The sequence below is a fragment of the Phocoena phocoena genome, chromosome 20 (assembly GCF_963924675.1).
Source record: "Phocoena phocoena chromosome 20, mPhoPho1.1, whole genome shotgun sequence".
NCBI lineage: Eukaryota > Metazoa > Chordata > Mammalia > Artiodactyla > Phocoenidae > Phocoena > Phocoena phocoena.
Genome location: NC_089238.1, coordinates 1,320,092 through 1,336,794, shown reverse-complemented (window position 1 = coordinate 1,336,794; position 16,703 = coordinate 1,320,092). Strand labels below are relative to the sequence as shown.

The following is a 16,703-nucleotide window of genomic DNA, read 5'->3' as shown; positions in this document are numbered from 1 at the left end:
GAATATATGTCTTTCAAGCCCTCAGTTAATTTGCTACTAGGTATTTTATTCTTTCTGATGCAATCTGAAGCAATTTTTTTTAACTTTATCTGATAGTTCGTTATTAGTGTATAGAAATGCAACAGATGTCTGTATATTTGTATTATATCCTATAACTTTACTGAATTCTTTAATTAGTTCTAAAAGTTTTGAGGTGGACACTAGGGTTTTCTATATAAAGTATCATGTTATCTGAAAATACTGTTTTACCTCTTACCTTCCAATTTGGATGCTTTTGCTTGTCTGATTGCTGGGGCTAGGACTTCCAATACTATGTGAGATAGAAGTTTTGGGAGTGGGCATCCTTCTCTTCTTCCTGAATTTAGGAAAAAGCCTTTCAGCTTTCCACCAGTATGATGTTTGCTGTGGGTTTGTCATAAATGGCCTTTATTGAGCTATGTTCCCTCTATACCCACCTGTATGGGTTTTCATCATGAATGGATGAATTTTGTCAAATGCTTCTTCTCTGTCTACTGAGATGATCATGTTATTTTTCAACCTTCCTTCTGTTAATGTGGTGTTCTATATTGATTAGTCTTTTCTGTCCTGGGACTGGGTCACATCCACATCCCAAGGTAGAGTCTGTTCCTCGAATTTGGCTGCCCCACGTCCACTGAAAACCTGTGGCATGGAGTTAGCAGGACCAGATCATTATCGGGTACATAAGTCAGATCATTCATAGGAAAGCCATCAATATTTGTTCCCAGTGAAACGACAGTCCTGTGAAGTCACATGCGGGGAGGAGGGGGTGTCCTAAGCAGGCCTCTTTGTGTCTGTGGGGGGGTGACAAGAGGGTGTCCGAATGGACAAAGTGTTCTTTGAGTCCCCAAAGCAGGGTAGGGAGTGAAAGAGGAGTGCTGTGACCAGACTCCTCATGGCCTGAACCAGTCAACCTAGCACTGTATCCTAAATCCCTGTCCATTGCTGGGAGTTCACAAGCAGATGACACCCCTTCTCTCACCCTGTTTCCGCTCTAGAAATGGTCCATCTGTTGCATGATGACTGCACCTGTTCCTCCCATTCTGTTACCATGTCAAACTCCTCCAAACCCCAGTGGCATCCGTATCGGCTGCATTCATAGGGCATTTTCTCCACGGTGAACTCTCTGATGATGAATTAAGCTGCACTTTTGGATAAAAGATTTACCACATTCTTTGCACTCATGAGGCCTTTCTCCAGTATGGATTTTCCTATGGGTTCTGAGGATTTGTCTTTGGCTAAAAGATTTCCCACATTCACTGCACTCATAAGGCCTTTCTCCAGTATGAACACTCTGATGATTTCGGAGGCCAGATCTAGAAGTAAAAGATTTCCTACATTCCATACACTCATAAGGCCTTTCTCCTGTGTGAACTCTCTGATGATTTTGGAGGCCAGATCTCGCAGTAAAAGATTTCCCACATTCCTTACACTCATAAGGCCTTTCTCCCGTGTGAATTCTCTGATGATTTTGGAGGCCAGCTCTCGCAGTGAAAGATTTCCCACATTCATTACACTCATAAGGCCTTTCTCCTGTGTGAACTCTCTGATGTTTAATAAGGCCAGAAATAACAATAAACAATTTCCCACATTCACTGCACTCATAAGGTCTTTCTCCAGTATGAACTCTCTGATGATTTCGGAGGCCAGACCTAGCAGTAAATGATTTCCCACATTGGCTGCACTCATAAGGCCTTTCTCCTGTGTGCACTCTCTGGTGTATAAGAAGTTGACATCTATGAATAAAGGACTTCCCACATTCACTGCACACATAAGGCCTTTCTCCTGTGTGAACTCTCTGGTGTATAAGAAGTTGACATCTATGAATAAAAGATTTCCCACATTCACTGCACACATAAGGCCTTTCTCCTGTGTGAACTCTCTGGTGTATAAGAAGTTGACATCTATGGATAAAGGATTTCCCACATTGGCTACACTCATAAGGCCTTTCTCCAGTATGAATTCTCTGATGATTTTGGAGGCCAGACCTAGCTGTAAAAGATTTCCCACATTGATTACACTCGTAAGGCCTTTCTCCTGTGTGAACTCTCTGGTGTATAAGAAGTTGACATCTATGAATAAAGGACTTCCCACATTCACTGCACTCATAAGGCCTTTCTCCTGTGTGAACTCTCTGGTGTATAAGAAGGTGACATCTATGAATAAAGGATTTTCCACATTCACTGCACTCATAAGGCCTTTCTCCTGTGTGAACTCTCTGATGATTTTGGAGTGCAGACCTAGCTGTAAAAGATTTCCCGCATTCATTGCACTCATAAGGCCTTTCTCCAGTGTGAACTCTCTGGTGTATAAGAAGTTGACATCTATGAATAAAGGATTTCCCACATTGGCTGCATTCATAAGGTCTTTCTCCAGTATGAATTCTCTGATGATTTTGGAGGCCAGACCTAGCTGTAAAAGATTTCCCACATTGGCTGCACTCATAAGGCCTTTCTCCTGTGTGAACTCTCTGGTGTATAAGAAGTTGACATCTATGGATAAAGGATTTCCCACATTGGCTGCACTCATAAGGCCTCTCTCCAGTATGAATTCTCTGATGATTTTGGAGGGCAGACCTAGCTGTAAAAGATTTCCCACATTCACTGCACTCATATGGTCTTTCTCCTGTGTGAACTCTCTGGTGTATAAGAAGTTGACATCTATGGATAAAGGATTTCTCACATTGGCTGCACTCATAAGGCCTTTCTCCAGTATGAATTCTCTGATGATTTTGCAGGACAGACCTAACTGTAAAAGATTTCCCACATTCACTGCACTCATAAGGCCTTTCTCCTGTGTGAACTCTCTGGTGTATAAGAAGTTGACATCTATGAATAAAGGATTTCCCACATTCACTGCACTCATAAGGCCTTTCTCCTGTGTGAACTCTCTGGTGTATAAAAAGTTGACATCTATGGATAAAGGATTTCCCACATTCACTGCACTCATAAGGCCTTTCTCCAGTATGAACTCTCTTATGTTGAAGGAAATTGGACTTTTTGCTAAAAGATTTTCCACATTCACTGCATTCATAATGCTTTTCTCCTGTGTGAACTCTCAGATGTTGAATGAAGCTGGACCTTTGGAGAAAAGATTTAGCACATTTCTTGCATGCATAAGGCTTCTCTCCGGTGTGGATCTTCCTATGCACACTGAGGTGGTGGCTTCGGCTAAAGGATTTTCCACATTCGCTGCACTCATAAGGCTTTTCTCCAGTGTGAACTCTCTGGTGCTGCATAAGATTACAACTTTGGGTGCAGGCTTTCCCACATTTGCTGCACTCACAAAACGCATCACTAGTGATGACTCTCTCATACATATCTGTGTGGCTGGAGGATTTCCTGCCTTCTCCCCAGCTCCGATGAATTGTTCCACTGTGAAAAACAGCTTCACACTCATGACTGTTGTTTTGTTCCTTCCTGATATTAGTGGCCTGTTGCTGAAGTCCCATGTTGGTTGCTAATTTCTTCCCAATTTCACTGTACACAGAGAGATTCCCTGATGCATAGACTGTGAAGCTCTTCAGAAATGCAAGTCTCCTCACATCACATCGGAAGGGTTTCTCTCTAATGTGCTGCTTCCGGTGCTGTTGAAGGTTTGCAGTGAAATAGAACTGTTTCCCACATGCCCCACATGTGTATGCTTTCTGGCCCCTATTTGTTCCCTGCTCTTCAGCCAAGTGCAAAATGTCTCTCAAGACTGGGACGCACATCTTACAGGGCTGGGCCTTCTCAGGAGATGAACCTGCCCTGGGGGTCCTAATCTGTGATACTCCCTCCACACATATGTTCTCTTCAGAAGGTGTCTCTTCATCGACTCCACGCCAAGAACCTGAAAACAAAGACGTGATGGTGAAATTCATGTTGACGTTGGATGGGGGTGACACCATCACAACTGTATGTCTGACACATGAAAGAACCAATCCATGGGACTGTGTTCAGTAAATGGAGTTGGGGTCAAATTGAGGATGCAGCTGTTCTGCATTATTGGGACTTAAGGTCACAGAATTGACGCGGCCTCACCAAGCACAGGACACAAGGACTGGATGTGGCCCAAGGGTGAAAGGCATGTTCTACAGTTCACTCCTCTGTCAATGGCTTTCACTAGGACATCTGCTGCTGATCTGTGATACTGTGCACAAGTATATGCCCATGCACCAGAAAATCTTACTGAAACAGTAGCTGGTATTCATGGAACATTAAAGTATACCTGTCTAATGCCATTCAAAGATACCTGCACAATGTCATAAAGTACTATAGAGAAAACAATGTGAAGACTACATGAGAGAAATGGTTTAGAGAGGTGGTAGGGAATAAATCCCAAGCTGCAGTCAGAATAAAAATAAGTAGTCATAGAAATGAGAAATTGGCAGAGTACCAAGAATGGAGAAAAGACAAAAGAAGTGATTTGGAGCCACTGGCAATGGGGCTAAAACACTAATCACACAAGATATGTCCCTGATATGACTTAAAACACAGACCTGATATCAAGCCCTCTGCCAGCTGCCATTCATCTTGGCCAGACTACCTGTGAGCTCTTTTTGCTGAGACCAGAGTCATGTCCATCCCATGAAGCCCCAAGGACTCTCCATCCCCAGTTGAACAACTACATGGGACACATATGACACAAGGCCTAATGGAATGTCAGGATGGGTGAGTGGCAAATACGAACCCAGGGGAACTAAGCACACAACAAAGGAACGATATTTAAATACTACAAACAGAAACGTAAGTGGAGCCAGAGGGAAGGACGTACAGTGGATGGAGTACAAAATGCTTGGAAACAAAATGGAAACAAAATGTTAGGTGTTTTTCTCCCCACCTGTAAAACAGGGGATGGGTTAGGAATCCATCTCCCTACCTGAAAAACACTGGATGGAGTAATAGGTGTTAGGAATCCAGTCCCAACCTGAACAACAGTGGATGGAGTACAAGGTGTTATGAATCCGTCTCCCCACCTGATTTTAAGGGCCAGTGTCTCTTTTCCCGCTCTTCATTTTCCTGGTTTTTCACTTTTGGAGAGTGAGATATTTAAGGACTAAGACATTCAATCAGCCACTTATATAGAGGAATTGCAAAAGTCATAGTGCACCCCCAAGAAAGGCACAGTGAAAGCCCCTTAAGTTTACAGCTCATGTTGATATCCAGGAAAGAGTCACCTGAAAACATCAAAAACAAAGAGAAGCCCATACCAGCAAACCCTTGTTAAAGTGAACAGGATCTCCAGCATTACAATATTATAAGATACAAATGCTCATTTTTCAATGAAAGAAACTCACAAGACATACAAAGAAACAGGAACGTATGATGCAAAGGAAAATAACAAATCAACCGCAACTGTAACTTATAAACAGGTACACAAAAAATAGATGGCGAACTAAGTAGAAAGACTTAAAAACTGACTAAAGGATGTTCAAATAACTAAAAAGAAAAAAGGTCTACAGAAAAAAAAGTGTTGCCTGAACAAAGTAGGAATAACAGTAAAGAGACAGAAAATATAAGTATTGTAAAAATGGAAATTTGGGAACTGCAAAGTACAATCGCTAAAAAGAAACAGGTGTACAGAAAAAAAGTGTTGCCTGAACAAAGTAGGAATAACAATAAAGAGAAAGAAAGTATAAGTATTGCAAAAAAGGAAATTTAGGAACTGAAAAGTACAATTGCTGAAGTGAAAAAAAAAAAACACTAGAGGGATTCAGAACAGAAAAACATAGCACACTTATGGATTGATATGAATAGGAACATCCCAAAATCTAAATAAACTCCAAGCAGAATAGACTGTGAGAGCCATACTGCAGCACATTATAATAAAACTGTTGAAATGCAGAGACAAAGAATCTTGAAATCAGTGAGAGAAGTGACTCATTCCAGACAAGGGATCCCCAAGAAGGTTATCAGCACATTTCTAATCAGAAATCTGGCCAGAAAGCAGTGGGCTGACATATTTAAATTGTTGAAGGAAAATAACGTGTCAACCAAATAACCCTACATCAGGGAGACATCCTTCAAAAACTAAGGAAAATTAACATATTCCAATGTAAACAAAAGCTAAAGAAGTTCTTTAACACTAGACTTGTCTTGCAGCAAATGCTAAATGGATTCTTTCAGGTGGAAATGAAAAAAAAACACTAAACGGTAATTCAAAGTTATTTGAAGAAATGATGGTCTCTGATAAAGGTAAATCCATAGAAAATTATAAAAGCTACTGTGATTGTAAGTTTATAACAGCACTTTTTCGTTTTCTACCTGATTGCAGAGAATAATGCATTTAAAGAAACTGTAGTCTCAGCTTAAACACACCACATACAAGTATGTAACTTTGTAAAATCAATACTAGAAAATAGTGGGGACAGAGCACTACAGAAGCAGAAATGTTTTTGTAACGTTATTGATGGTAAGCTGGTGTAAATTAGAATTAGTATGCTGGTAGGTTTAGGATATAAAATGTAATCCCCATGGTAACTAAAAATAATCATATAATGTACACAAAGGAAATGAACAATTAAAACATATCACTAAACAAATTTAACTAAATACAAAAAGAGAAAATAACAAAAATTAAGGAACAACAAGCTCTAAGGCATACAGAAAACAAAGAGCAAAATGACAAAAATACCTCTTATCAGTAATTGCTCTAAATGTAAATGGATTAAACACTCAAAGCAAAAGACAGACTGACAAATTTTTTAAAATGATCCACTGTATGCTGTTGACAAAAGTCAATTAAATTGAAAATGAAAGGTTAGAAAAAGATATTTCATGCAAATAGTAACCAAAATAACACAGGGGTGGCTATTATTCATATCAAACGATAAAGAAGTCTAGGGACTTCCCGGGTGATGCAGTGGTTGGGAATCTGCCTGCCAATGTAGGGGACATAGGTTCAATCCCTTGTCTGGGAAGATCCCACATGCCATGGAGCAACTAAGCCCATGTATCACAACTACTGAGCCCACGTGCCATAACTACTCAAGCCCACATGTCTAGAGCCTGTGCTCTGCAATGATAAGCCACTACAATGAAAAGCCTGCATGCCACAATGAAGACCCAACGCAGCCAAAAATAAATACATAAAATAAATAAATTTTTAAAAAGGGTTTCCCTCGTGGCACAGTGGTTGAGAGTCCACCTGCCGATGCAGGGGACATGGGTTCATGCCCTGGTCCGGGAAGATTCCACATGCTGTGGAGCAGCTGGGCCCATGAGCCATGGCCGCTGAGCCTGCATGTCTGGAGCCTGTGCTCCACAATGGGAGAGGCGACAACAGTGAGAGGCCCGCGTACTGCAAAAAAAAAAAAACACAAAAAAAAGACCCAACGCAGCCAAACATAAATAAAAAAATAAAAATATATATTTACACACCTCATAATAGACAAAAGATATAAAGCAAAACCTGACAGAACTGAAAAGAGAAACATTTCTACTATAGTATGGGGACACTTCAATGCTCTGCTCTCAGCAATAGACAAGAACAATAGTTTAAATTAGATAAAGATCATACAAACTGTCCTCTCCAACTGAAACAGATTGAAGATAGAGATCAATCACATATGGAAAACAAATATCCACAAATTTCTGGAAATCAAACAACATGCTTTGAAACAACAGGTCCATGAAAAAAAAAACACACAGGAAACCAGAAAATACTTAAGAGACTAAAGAAAACAATAATATAACATACTAAAACTTATAGGATGCCACAAAAGCAGTACTAAGGAGAAAATTTACATCTATAAATGCTTACATATAAACAAAGAAATATCATCAATCAACAACATACCTTTACAACTTGAGGAACTACAAAACAAACTAAACAAAGCCTTCTGAAAAAAGAAATGAAGATTAGAAAAACAAAATTGTCAGAACATTCTGTTCTTAACAAAGCCTGCCCTCAGTAGAAACTACTTAACCAGAGCCAAACCTACTGTCATTTTATCAGAGCCTAACTTACCTGGGAAAGAGGAAATACCCAACTACAGCCCCCAATACCCATCCTGTCCCAACTAAGGGAGGGAAAATTAAATTGAGAAGAAGTTGTGAAGTTCAGGATCCAGACACACAGGCTCATTAAAAGATTGAAAATTAAATATAATATGAATGCTAACAGCAACATGCATGCTTCCGCTCTCCACATCTTACCAACACATCAATAAAGGCCTATCTACAATGGTTCCTTTTAGGGAATACATCATGCCAGTTACAAAGAAAAAAATTACAGGGCCAACTAAAAGGCCAAAAAACAAATTTTGAAAAGGCAAAGGAAGCTTCAAAACCAGAATCAGATATCACAGGGAGGGACTTCTCTAGGGATCCAGCGGTTAAGTCTCCACAGTTCCACTGTAGGGGGCACTGGTTCAATCCCTGGTAATGGAACTAAGATCTTGCATGCTGGGAAGGGAAGGGAAGGGAAGGGAGGGGAGGGGAGGAAGAAAGGAGGGAGGGAGGGAGGGATATCACAGGGCTGTTGGAATGATCAAATTGGTAATGTAAAACAATTATGATTAATATGCTAATTAATGCCTGCTAATGGATAAAGCAGACAGCATACAAGCCAAGAAAGGCAATGAAAGCAGAGATGAAAATTCTAATAAAGAACCAAAAGGAAATGCTAGAGATCAAAAAGAAGAGAAGAGGAATGAAGAATGAATAGGATGGGCTTATTAAGACTGAACACAACTCAGGAAAGAATCTCTCAGCTTGAGGTTCTTGTAGTAGAAACTTCTAAAACTGAAAAACAAAGAGAAAAAGGACTAAAGAAAAGAATATTTAAAAACTGTGTAACACCTGCAAATGCTTTAACATACATATATAGAAACATCAAAAGAAAAAAAGAATAAGGAATAGAAAAAATATTTGAAGCAATAATCATGGAGAATTTCCACCAAATTAATGTCAAACACCAACCCACAGATCCAGGAAGCTCAGAGAACATCAAGCAGGTTTAATGCCAAAAAACTACACCTAAGCTGGGGCTTCCCTGGTGGCACAGTGATTAAGAACCCACCTGCCTATGCAGGGGACACAGGTTCAAGCCCTGGTCCAGGAAGATCCCACATGCTGTGGAGCAACTAAGCCTGTGTGCCACAACTACTGAGCCTGCACTCTAGAGCCCACAAGCCACAACTACTGAGCCCACATGCCACAACTACTGAAGCCTGCGAACCTACAGCCCACGCTCCACAAGAGAAGCCATGACAATGAGAAGCCCGCACACCACAATGAAGAGTAGCCTCCACTCACCGCAACTAGAGAGAGCCTGTGCACAGAAATGAAGACCCAACACAGCCATAAGTAAATAAATAAATAAATTTATTTTAAAAAACAACAACAAAACTACACCTAAGCATATCACATTCAAATACAGAAGAAAAAAAAAAAAAATCCCAAAAGAAACCAGAGGAATAAACACTTTAGTCATGGGGAAGCAACAAAAAGAATAACATCTGAATTTTCAGAAATCATGCAAACAAGAGAAAGGAGTGAAACGTTTAAAGCTTGGCAGGGGTGGGGTTGGGGGGTGGCCAATGTCAGCCTAGAATTCAGAATGCAATAAAATTACTCTTCAACAGTGATGGTGAAATAAACATGTTCTTAGATGTACAAAAATCATGGGAATTCGTTTAAAAAAAGTTCTTTAGAGAGGTGGAAAATAATAAAGATCAGAAATTTGGGTTTCAGAGAAAGGATGAGCACTGTAGAATTTTAAAAGTTTCACTGACATATAATTGATGTGAAACATTGTATTTGTTTAAGCTGTACAACATAATTTGATATGTGTATATGTTGTGCAATGATTACAATAAGTTTAGTTAACACCACAATACAATTTTTTTCCTCTGATGAGAACTTTTAGGATTTACTCTCTTAGCAAATTTGAAATACACCATACAGTATAATTAACTATAATCACTAAGCTATGCATTACATCCCCAGGACTTATTCACGTTACAACTAGAAGTCTGTAGCTTCTGACACCATTCACGCATTTCATCTAACCCTGTTCACCCATCCCCTACTCCGGCAACCACTAATTTCTGTGCTGTCTCTGAGTTTGGGGTGTGTGTGTGTCTTTTTCTTTAAAGATTCCAGGGACTTCCCCAGTTGTCCAGTGGTAAAGAATGCACCTTCCAATGCAGGGGATGCAGGTTCGATTCCCTGGTCGGGAAACTAAGATCTGACATTCTGTGGGAAAACTAAGCACACACGCCACAACTACTGAGCTCACGCACCTCAACTAGAGACTGCGTGCCACAACTATAGAGCCCACAAACCCTGGAGCCTGCGCACCACATCTAGAGAAGAGAAAAACCTGCACACAACTAGAGAGAAGCCTGCGCCACAACGAAGAGCCTGAGCATCCCAACGAAAGATCCCACATGCCTTGATGAAGATCCTGCATGCCGCAACTAAGACTCGTCGCACCCAAAAGGAAAAGATTCCCCATGTATGTGTAATTATGGAGTACAACTGACTCTTGAACAACATGGGTTAGAACTGCATGGGTCCACTTACACATGGTTACGTTTAATTAAATAAACACAGCACCACGTGATCAGTAGTTGAATGAATCCACAAATGCAAAACTTCAGAATCACAGGGCTGACTGTGAAACTTCATCATCTGCAGATTTCAGTATATGCAGGGGCTCCTGGAATCAATCCTCTCTGGAAACTGGCAAACAACTGTATTTGTCTTTCCCTGTCAGACTTATTTCACTTAGCATAATGCCCTCAAGGTCCATCCATGTTATTAAAGATGGCAGGATTTCTTTTTTAATGGTTGAACAATATTGAATAGTGTTCCACATACAGCACATTTGTTACCCATTCATCCATCAATGGACACTTAGGTTCTTTGCATGTCTCGGATAGTGTAAATAATGCTGCAATAAACAGGGAGTACAGATATCTTGTTGTTTTTTTTAAATAAATTTATTTATTTTTGGCTGCTTTGGGTCTTTGTTGCTGCACGTGGGCTTTCTCTAGTTGTGGCGAGCAGGGGCTACTCTTTGTTGTGGTGCATGGCCTTCTCATTGCAGTGGTTCCTCTTGTTGCAGAGCACGGGCTCTAGAGCGCAGGCTCAGTAGTTGTGACACATGGGATTAGTTGCTCCACAGCATGTGGGATCTTCCCAGACCAGGGCTCGAACCTGTGTCCCCTGCATTGGCAGGTGGATTCTTAACCACTGTGCCATCAGGGAAGTCCCCAGATATCTTTTTGATATGATTTCACACCCTTTGGATAAACACACAGAGGTGGAATTGCTGGATCATACTGTAGTTCCTTATTTAATATTTTAAGGACTTCCCTGTGGTGCAGTGGTTAAGAACCTGCCTGTCAATGCAGGGGACATGGGTTCGATCCCTGCACCGGGAAGATCCCACATGCCGCGGAGCAACTAAGCCCATGCACCGCCAACTACTGATCCTGTGCTATAGAGCCTGCACGCCAAAAATACTGAAGCTCACAGGCCTAGAACCCATGCTCTGCAACGAGAAGCCACTGCCATGAGAAGCCCATGCACCACAAAAAATAGTAGCTCTCACTCGGCTCAACTAGAGAAAGCCCATATGCAATGAAGACCCAATGTAGCCATAAATAAATAGATAGATAGATAGACAGACAGACAAATAAATAAATACTGTCGGGTGCAGAAATGGAGCAAACTTTGGATAGTATGGATCCGTACCCTCACTTAGCCCAAGAGAGGGCAAGCAAGGAGGGATCTCTAAAGCGGACTGCAACACTGATGAACCTGAATGGTCACCTGCAAGACTTTGGGGCTACAAGTTTCATGGCACTAAGGAGTAGGGATGAACTCTGCCTAGCCATTGTAACAGCAGCACATAACTTTAAGAAGAAAGCAGTGCCCATGGTCCAGATGTGAGAAGGACAGAACTACCCTTGGGGAAAAGAAGAAAGGCAGAGCCTATCTCAGAGGATGGGGATGGGTGTGAGGGCCTTACCCAGCATGCAGACAAGGGCAAAGTTCTCCAGCATGACATCAAGGTACAGGTGTATCTGAACCTCATCAAGAAGACACCATTCCTCGCAGGAGAAGTACACGGCCACATCCTCAAAGGTCACACTGCCCTGGTATAACAGGGACAAATATAACCATGAACAGTCTCATTCCTGAAAACCCACAGTCCATCTTCCCACACATTTCCCCTACCGCCCAACCAGATGGAGCCTCTCAAGACCTGGGGAAGAGAACCTCCCTCCTTTGATCTGAAACTCCCATTGCCTCCAGAATACACAGGCAGTCATTTCAAGTCTAACTCCAGTTCTTCCCTGTTTATTTCCATCAGAAAAAAGGAGACCTGGACTTACCTAAACAAGCTCAGCCTCACCTCAAAACACTGCCACAGGGACTTCCCTCGTGGTCCAGTGGTTAAGGCTACGAGTTTCCACTTCAGCGGGCACAGGTTCAATCCCTGGTGGGAGAACTAAGGATCCCGCATGCCGTGTGGTGGGGCCAAAAATAACATTAAAAAACACCGCCGGGCTTCCCTGGTGGCGCAGTGGTTGAAAGTCCGCCTGCCGATGCAGGGGACACGGGTTCGTGCCCCGGTCCGGGAAGATCCCACATGCCCCCGAGCGGCTGCGCCCGTAAGCCATGGCCGCTGAGCCTGCGCGTCCGGAGCCTGTTGCTCCGCAACGGGAGAGGCCACAACAGTGAGAGGCCCGCGTACCGCAAAAAGAAAAAAAAAAAAAAAAAAAAAAATCACTGCCACATACTGGTACCGGTTCCAGGAGTAACCTTCCACACCTCATTTCATCAGTGGTGGGAAACTAGAACCCCCTCCACAAAAACTGGCCTGCACTCAGAAAACCAAGCATGGGGTTCTCCAGGGTCCCCAAACCAAAGTGCTGGGAGAATGGCAGGTGAAGAACCCTAAGACACCTCAAATACACAGAATGTGTGCGTGGGGTTGAGAACAAGTGAGGGACTGGGACAACCGCCACTTGCCCAAAGTGCTTCTCCAGCCCATGGAATCTGTGGGGAAAGGCAGGCGATGGAGGGAAGTGACGTAAGCAGTGCTTCAGGGGCTCACACTTTCCCTGGACCTGTGCCCAATATCAGAGCCAGGTAAACTCTGGCTGACTTACTAACCTCTCCTCTGTGCCTCCATCCTCAATGCTCCCACTTACCAGTTGTGACCCTGAAAAAAGCCACAACTTCCCTCTGCCTCAATGTCCTCATCATTCCCCTACATTCTGCTTTCCGTTGAACACTTTGGATTATTTTTAAAATCCTAGCTCAGATTGTGCCCTTCCTTTATTCAAAACTCTCCACCGCTCCCAAGGCCCTAAGAAGAGAAACACAACCACTCATCTACCACTCCAGGTGCAGCCTGGCCTCAAACTGCGTTCCTCGCAGAAACAAGATGGACTCCGGGTTCCCGAATATTCCTGCTTCAGTTGTATCTCCAAGCCTCACTCAGACCACATTACAACGGTGGTCAGAAATAGGGACACCACCCCTGCAGGCCTCACTGTCCTGGACCAGACGCCTCTCACTCAGGAGTTTCGTATTTGGGTGGGGAAACGGGCAGGGGAGAACCCGGAGCCCGCAGCATTTACCTGAGCCGGGTCCGTCAGCGCAGCCGCCGCCATCGGAGCTCCTGGGAGGAGAGGAGTGGCGACAGTCGAGGGGTCCTGTCGGACTTTGTACCGATGCACCCCGCAGGCGGCGGTGTCCCCAACACTCAGGCCGTCCCTTTGCAGTGTGTACAAAGCCTCCTCCTGCGTCTTCTTGGCCCGTCACCTCGCTCCCATCACCGCACACTCCGACCTTCCGACTAGCTCCACGATCAAAATGGGCGCCACGAGGACGCCGGAAGTTCTTCTCCCGGAGGTTCGCCCTCCCGGAAATGCCCCCTTCCTGGATTTTCATTGGATGAACGTCGCTGCCTTAGCGCAAATTCTTCTGGGTAATGTAGTGCCAAGGACTCAGGGAATGTCACCCGGCACCTGAATCGCCCGGAAAAAACCAAGCTGCACCACGGAAGCACTGGAAAATGACTTCTAGGGCGGGAAAGGGACTCCTATCTTTTTAAGGGAGCGCGGAAGGTTTATTGTTCTTTTTCTAATTCTCATAGTTAGTAGTTTAGGGGCTCCAGTCTTCTTAAGGGGGAAGGGAACCTTTGTCGTTCTTCTTTTTCTAATTCTCATAGATAGTAGGTTAGGCTATTTATTTGGGTTGTCTCTTGTTCCTTGAGGCCTGCATTGCTATAGACTTCCCTCCTAGAATTGCTTTTGCTTCATCCCATAAATTTTGGAGTGTTGTGCTTCAGTTTACATTTGTCTTAAGATATTTGCTGCTTTCCCATTTGATCTCTTCACTGACCCATTGGTTTAGTAGCATGTTATTTAGACTCCACATATTTGTTCTTTTCCCGTTTTTCTTATTGTAGTTGATTTTTGGAGAGATCCCTGCTCGCCTTGTGGTTAGAATTCAGCGCTTTCATTGCCGTGGCAGGGTTCCATCCCTGTTCAGGGAACTTAGATCCCACAAGTCATGTTACAGGCCCCCCTCCAAAAAATAATAATAATTACTGTAGTTGTGTTTTTGATGTCATATTTTACATCTTTGTGCTTATCCTGTTGTGTCTACATTTTTTAAAAATTTACTTACCAGCTTATTTAAACGATTTTCATTCTTTACTATATATTTGCCTTCCCTAGTGGAATTTTCCCTTTCCTGAAGATTATTATTTATTTTCCATTTAGAGAAGACTCTTCAACATTTCTATTATGGTAGGATTAGTATTGATTAATTCTTTTGGGTTTTGCTGATCTGGGAAGTTCTTTATCTCTCCTTCTTTTCTAAATGATAATCTTGCTGGGTAGAGTATCCTAGGTTGCAGCTTTCTCCCTTTCAGCACTTTGAATATATCCTGCCATTCCCTTCTGGCCTGCAAAGCATCTGCAGAGAAAACAGCTGATAGCATTATTGGGATTCCCTAGTTTATGACTCTTTCTTTTTCTCTTGATGCATTGAGAACTCTATCTTCAACTTTTGCCATTTTCTTATGATATGTCTTGGTGTGGGTCTGTTTGGGTTCATCTTGTTTGGGATCCTGTGTATCAATACTTCCTGTACCTTAATACCAGTTTCCTTCTTCAGGTAAAGGAAATTTTCACCCATAATGTCTTGAAAAATATTTTTGTTCCCATGCTCCCTCTCTTTTCCTTCTGGAACCCCTGTAATTCGAATATTGGGACACAACGTTATCCTAGAGATCTTGTATATTCCTTTCATTTAAAAAACATAGTTTTTCTGCCTGCTTTCCTGATTCTGTGATTTCCATTATTCTATCTTCCAGACCACTTATGCATTCTCTGTCTCTCTTCCTCTGCTGTTCATTCCTGCTAGCGTGCTTTTTATTTGAGCCATTGAACTTTTTTTTTGGCCGCTCCACGCAGTTTGTTGGATCTCAGTTCCCCAACCAGGGATTGATCCCGGGCCACAAGAGTAAAAGCCCAGAATACTAACCACTAGGCCACCAGAGAACTCCCTTGAAGTATTTATTTTTCATTGGGTCTCCTTTTGTTTTCTAGTTCTCTGTTAAAATATCCAGTGTTTAGCTCAATTATTTTTCCTAGTTCGGTTAATATTTTTATTACCAATGTTTTGAATTATTTACATTGTAACAGTTATTTCTGTTTCATTGTTTATTCTTTAAGGGGTTTTCTCTTTCTCCCAATTGAGAGTATTTCATTGGCAATTTTCATTTTATTTAACTTTCTCTACCTCTATAAACTTAGGTGATACAGTTTCCCTTTGGGGTCTTGAAGGGGTGGCCTTCTGAGGGACTATGACTATGCAGAGTGGATATACCCAATGCTTTTGGTGGGAGGGCTGGATTTGATGTGGGTGCCAGTCACGTCTTTCCTCAGAGCGTGATGGCAGCTATCACCACAGTAAGGGCTGAGACTGGAGATTGAGGGACTACAGCCAGCTCCGGGTGTGAGACCTGATCCCAAGTTGCAGGACCAGAAGCCATGAGGGTCGGGCTGGGGCTGGCTCTGTTCCCATTAATTGTGTGTTCTTCCTTCTCCCCACACTGGGACTTTAGCCACAGGAAGGGAGTGTTGAAGCAAGTGGGATTTTCGTGCATACAGCGGTCTGGTATGCTGTCTGTGTAGGCCTCTGTGGCTATGCTCAGATGCAACCTAGGGTCTTTTCCTCAGTTGTGGCTGCCCCAGATCCAGTGCTGCACTGTGGCATGCAGTGGGCTGGGGCATTTTCTTGGCTTGGACAGGGTTCACTGGGCTGGGGGCCATGGTGAGGTGATCACGGTGAACTCAACAGCTGCTAGAGGCCTATCGCTGCCCTGCATTGGAAACAAGACCTGTTGCTCTCTCACAGCTGATCAGTATCTCCACTCTCCCTCACTCCCTCTGTGTTGCAGCACCACTCCATAGGGAGGAGGCAGTCCCCTGTGGTTTCTGTGCATGTATGGTGGGGTGGGTGAGCTGTGGCCAGCCAGCTGCCATCAGAAGACTGGGCTGCTTCTGATATACCTGGGGAGTAAGTGCCAAGAATGGCTACCAAAGCCCCACTCTGACTCTGCACTGGGACCAGGTTGTCTCTGCTTCCAAATATCGACTCTTTTCCCAGGTCTTGGCGGCCACACATGCAGTCCCGTGCTCTGGCATGGAGTTAGTGAGGCCAGAG

At 43.0% G+C, this 16,703-nt stretch overlaps 1 protein-coding gene across 1 annotated transcript; it reads right to left on the bottom strand.

Annotated features, from left to right (window-relative positions):
* Nucleotides 1-1,114: 1,114 nt before the first annotated feature.
* LOC136140872 (zinc finger protein 211-like) lies at nt 1,115-13,636 on the bottom strand. The gene is made up of 5 exons (XM_065899020.1): nt 13,604-13,636; nt 11,983-12,109; nt 3,099-3,849; nt 2,553-3,020; nt 1,115-1,712 (listed from the first exon to the last, which is right to left on the bottom strand). The coding sequence occupies exons 1-5, from the start codon at nt 13,634-13,636 to the stop codon at nt 1,115-1,117; spliced, it is 1,977 nt and encodes a 658-aa protein (XP_065755092.1).
* Between the last annotated feature and the right edge of the window lie 3,067 nt (nt 13,637-16,703).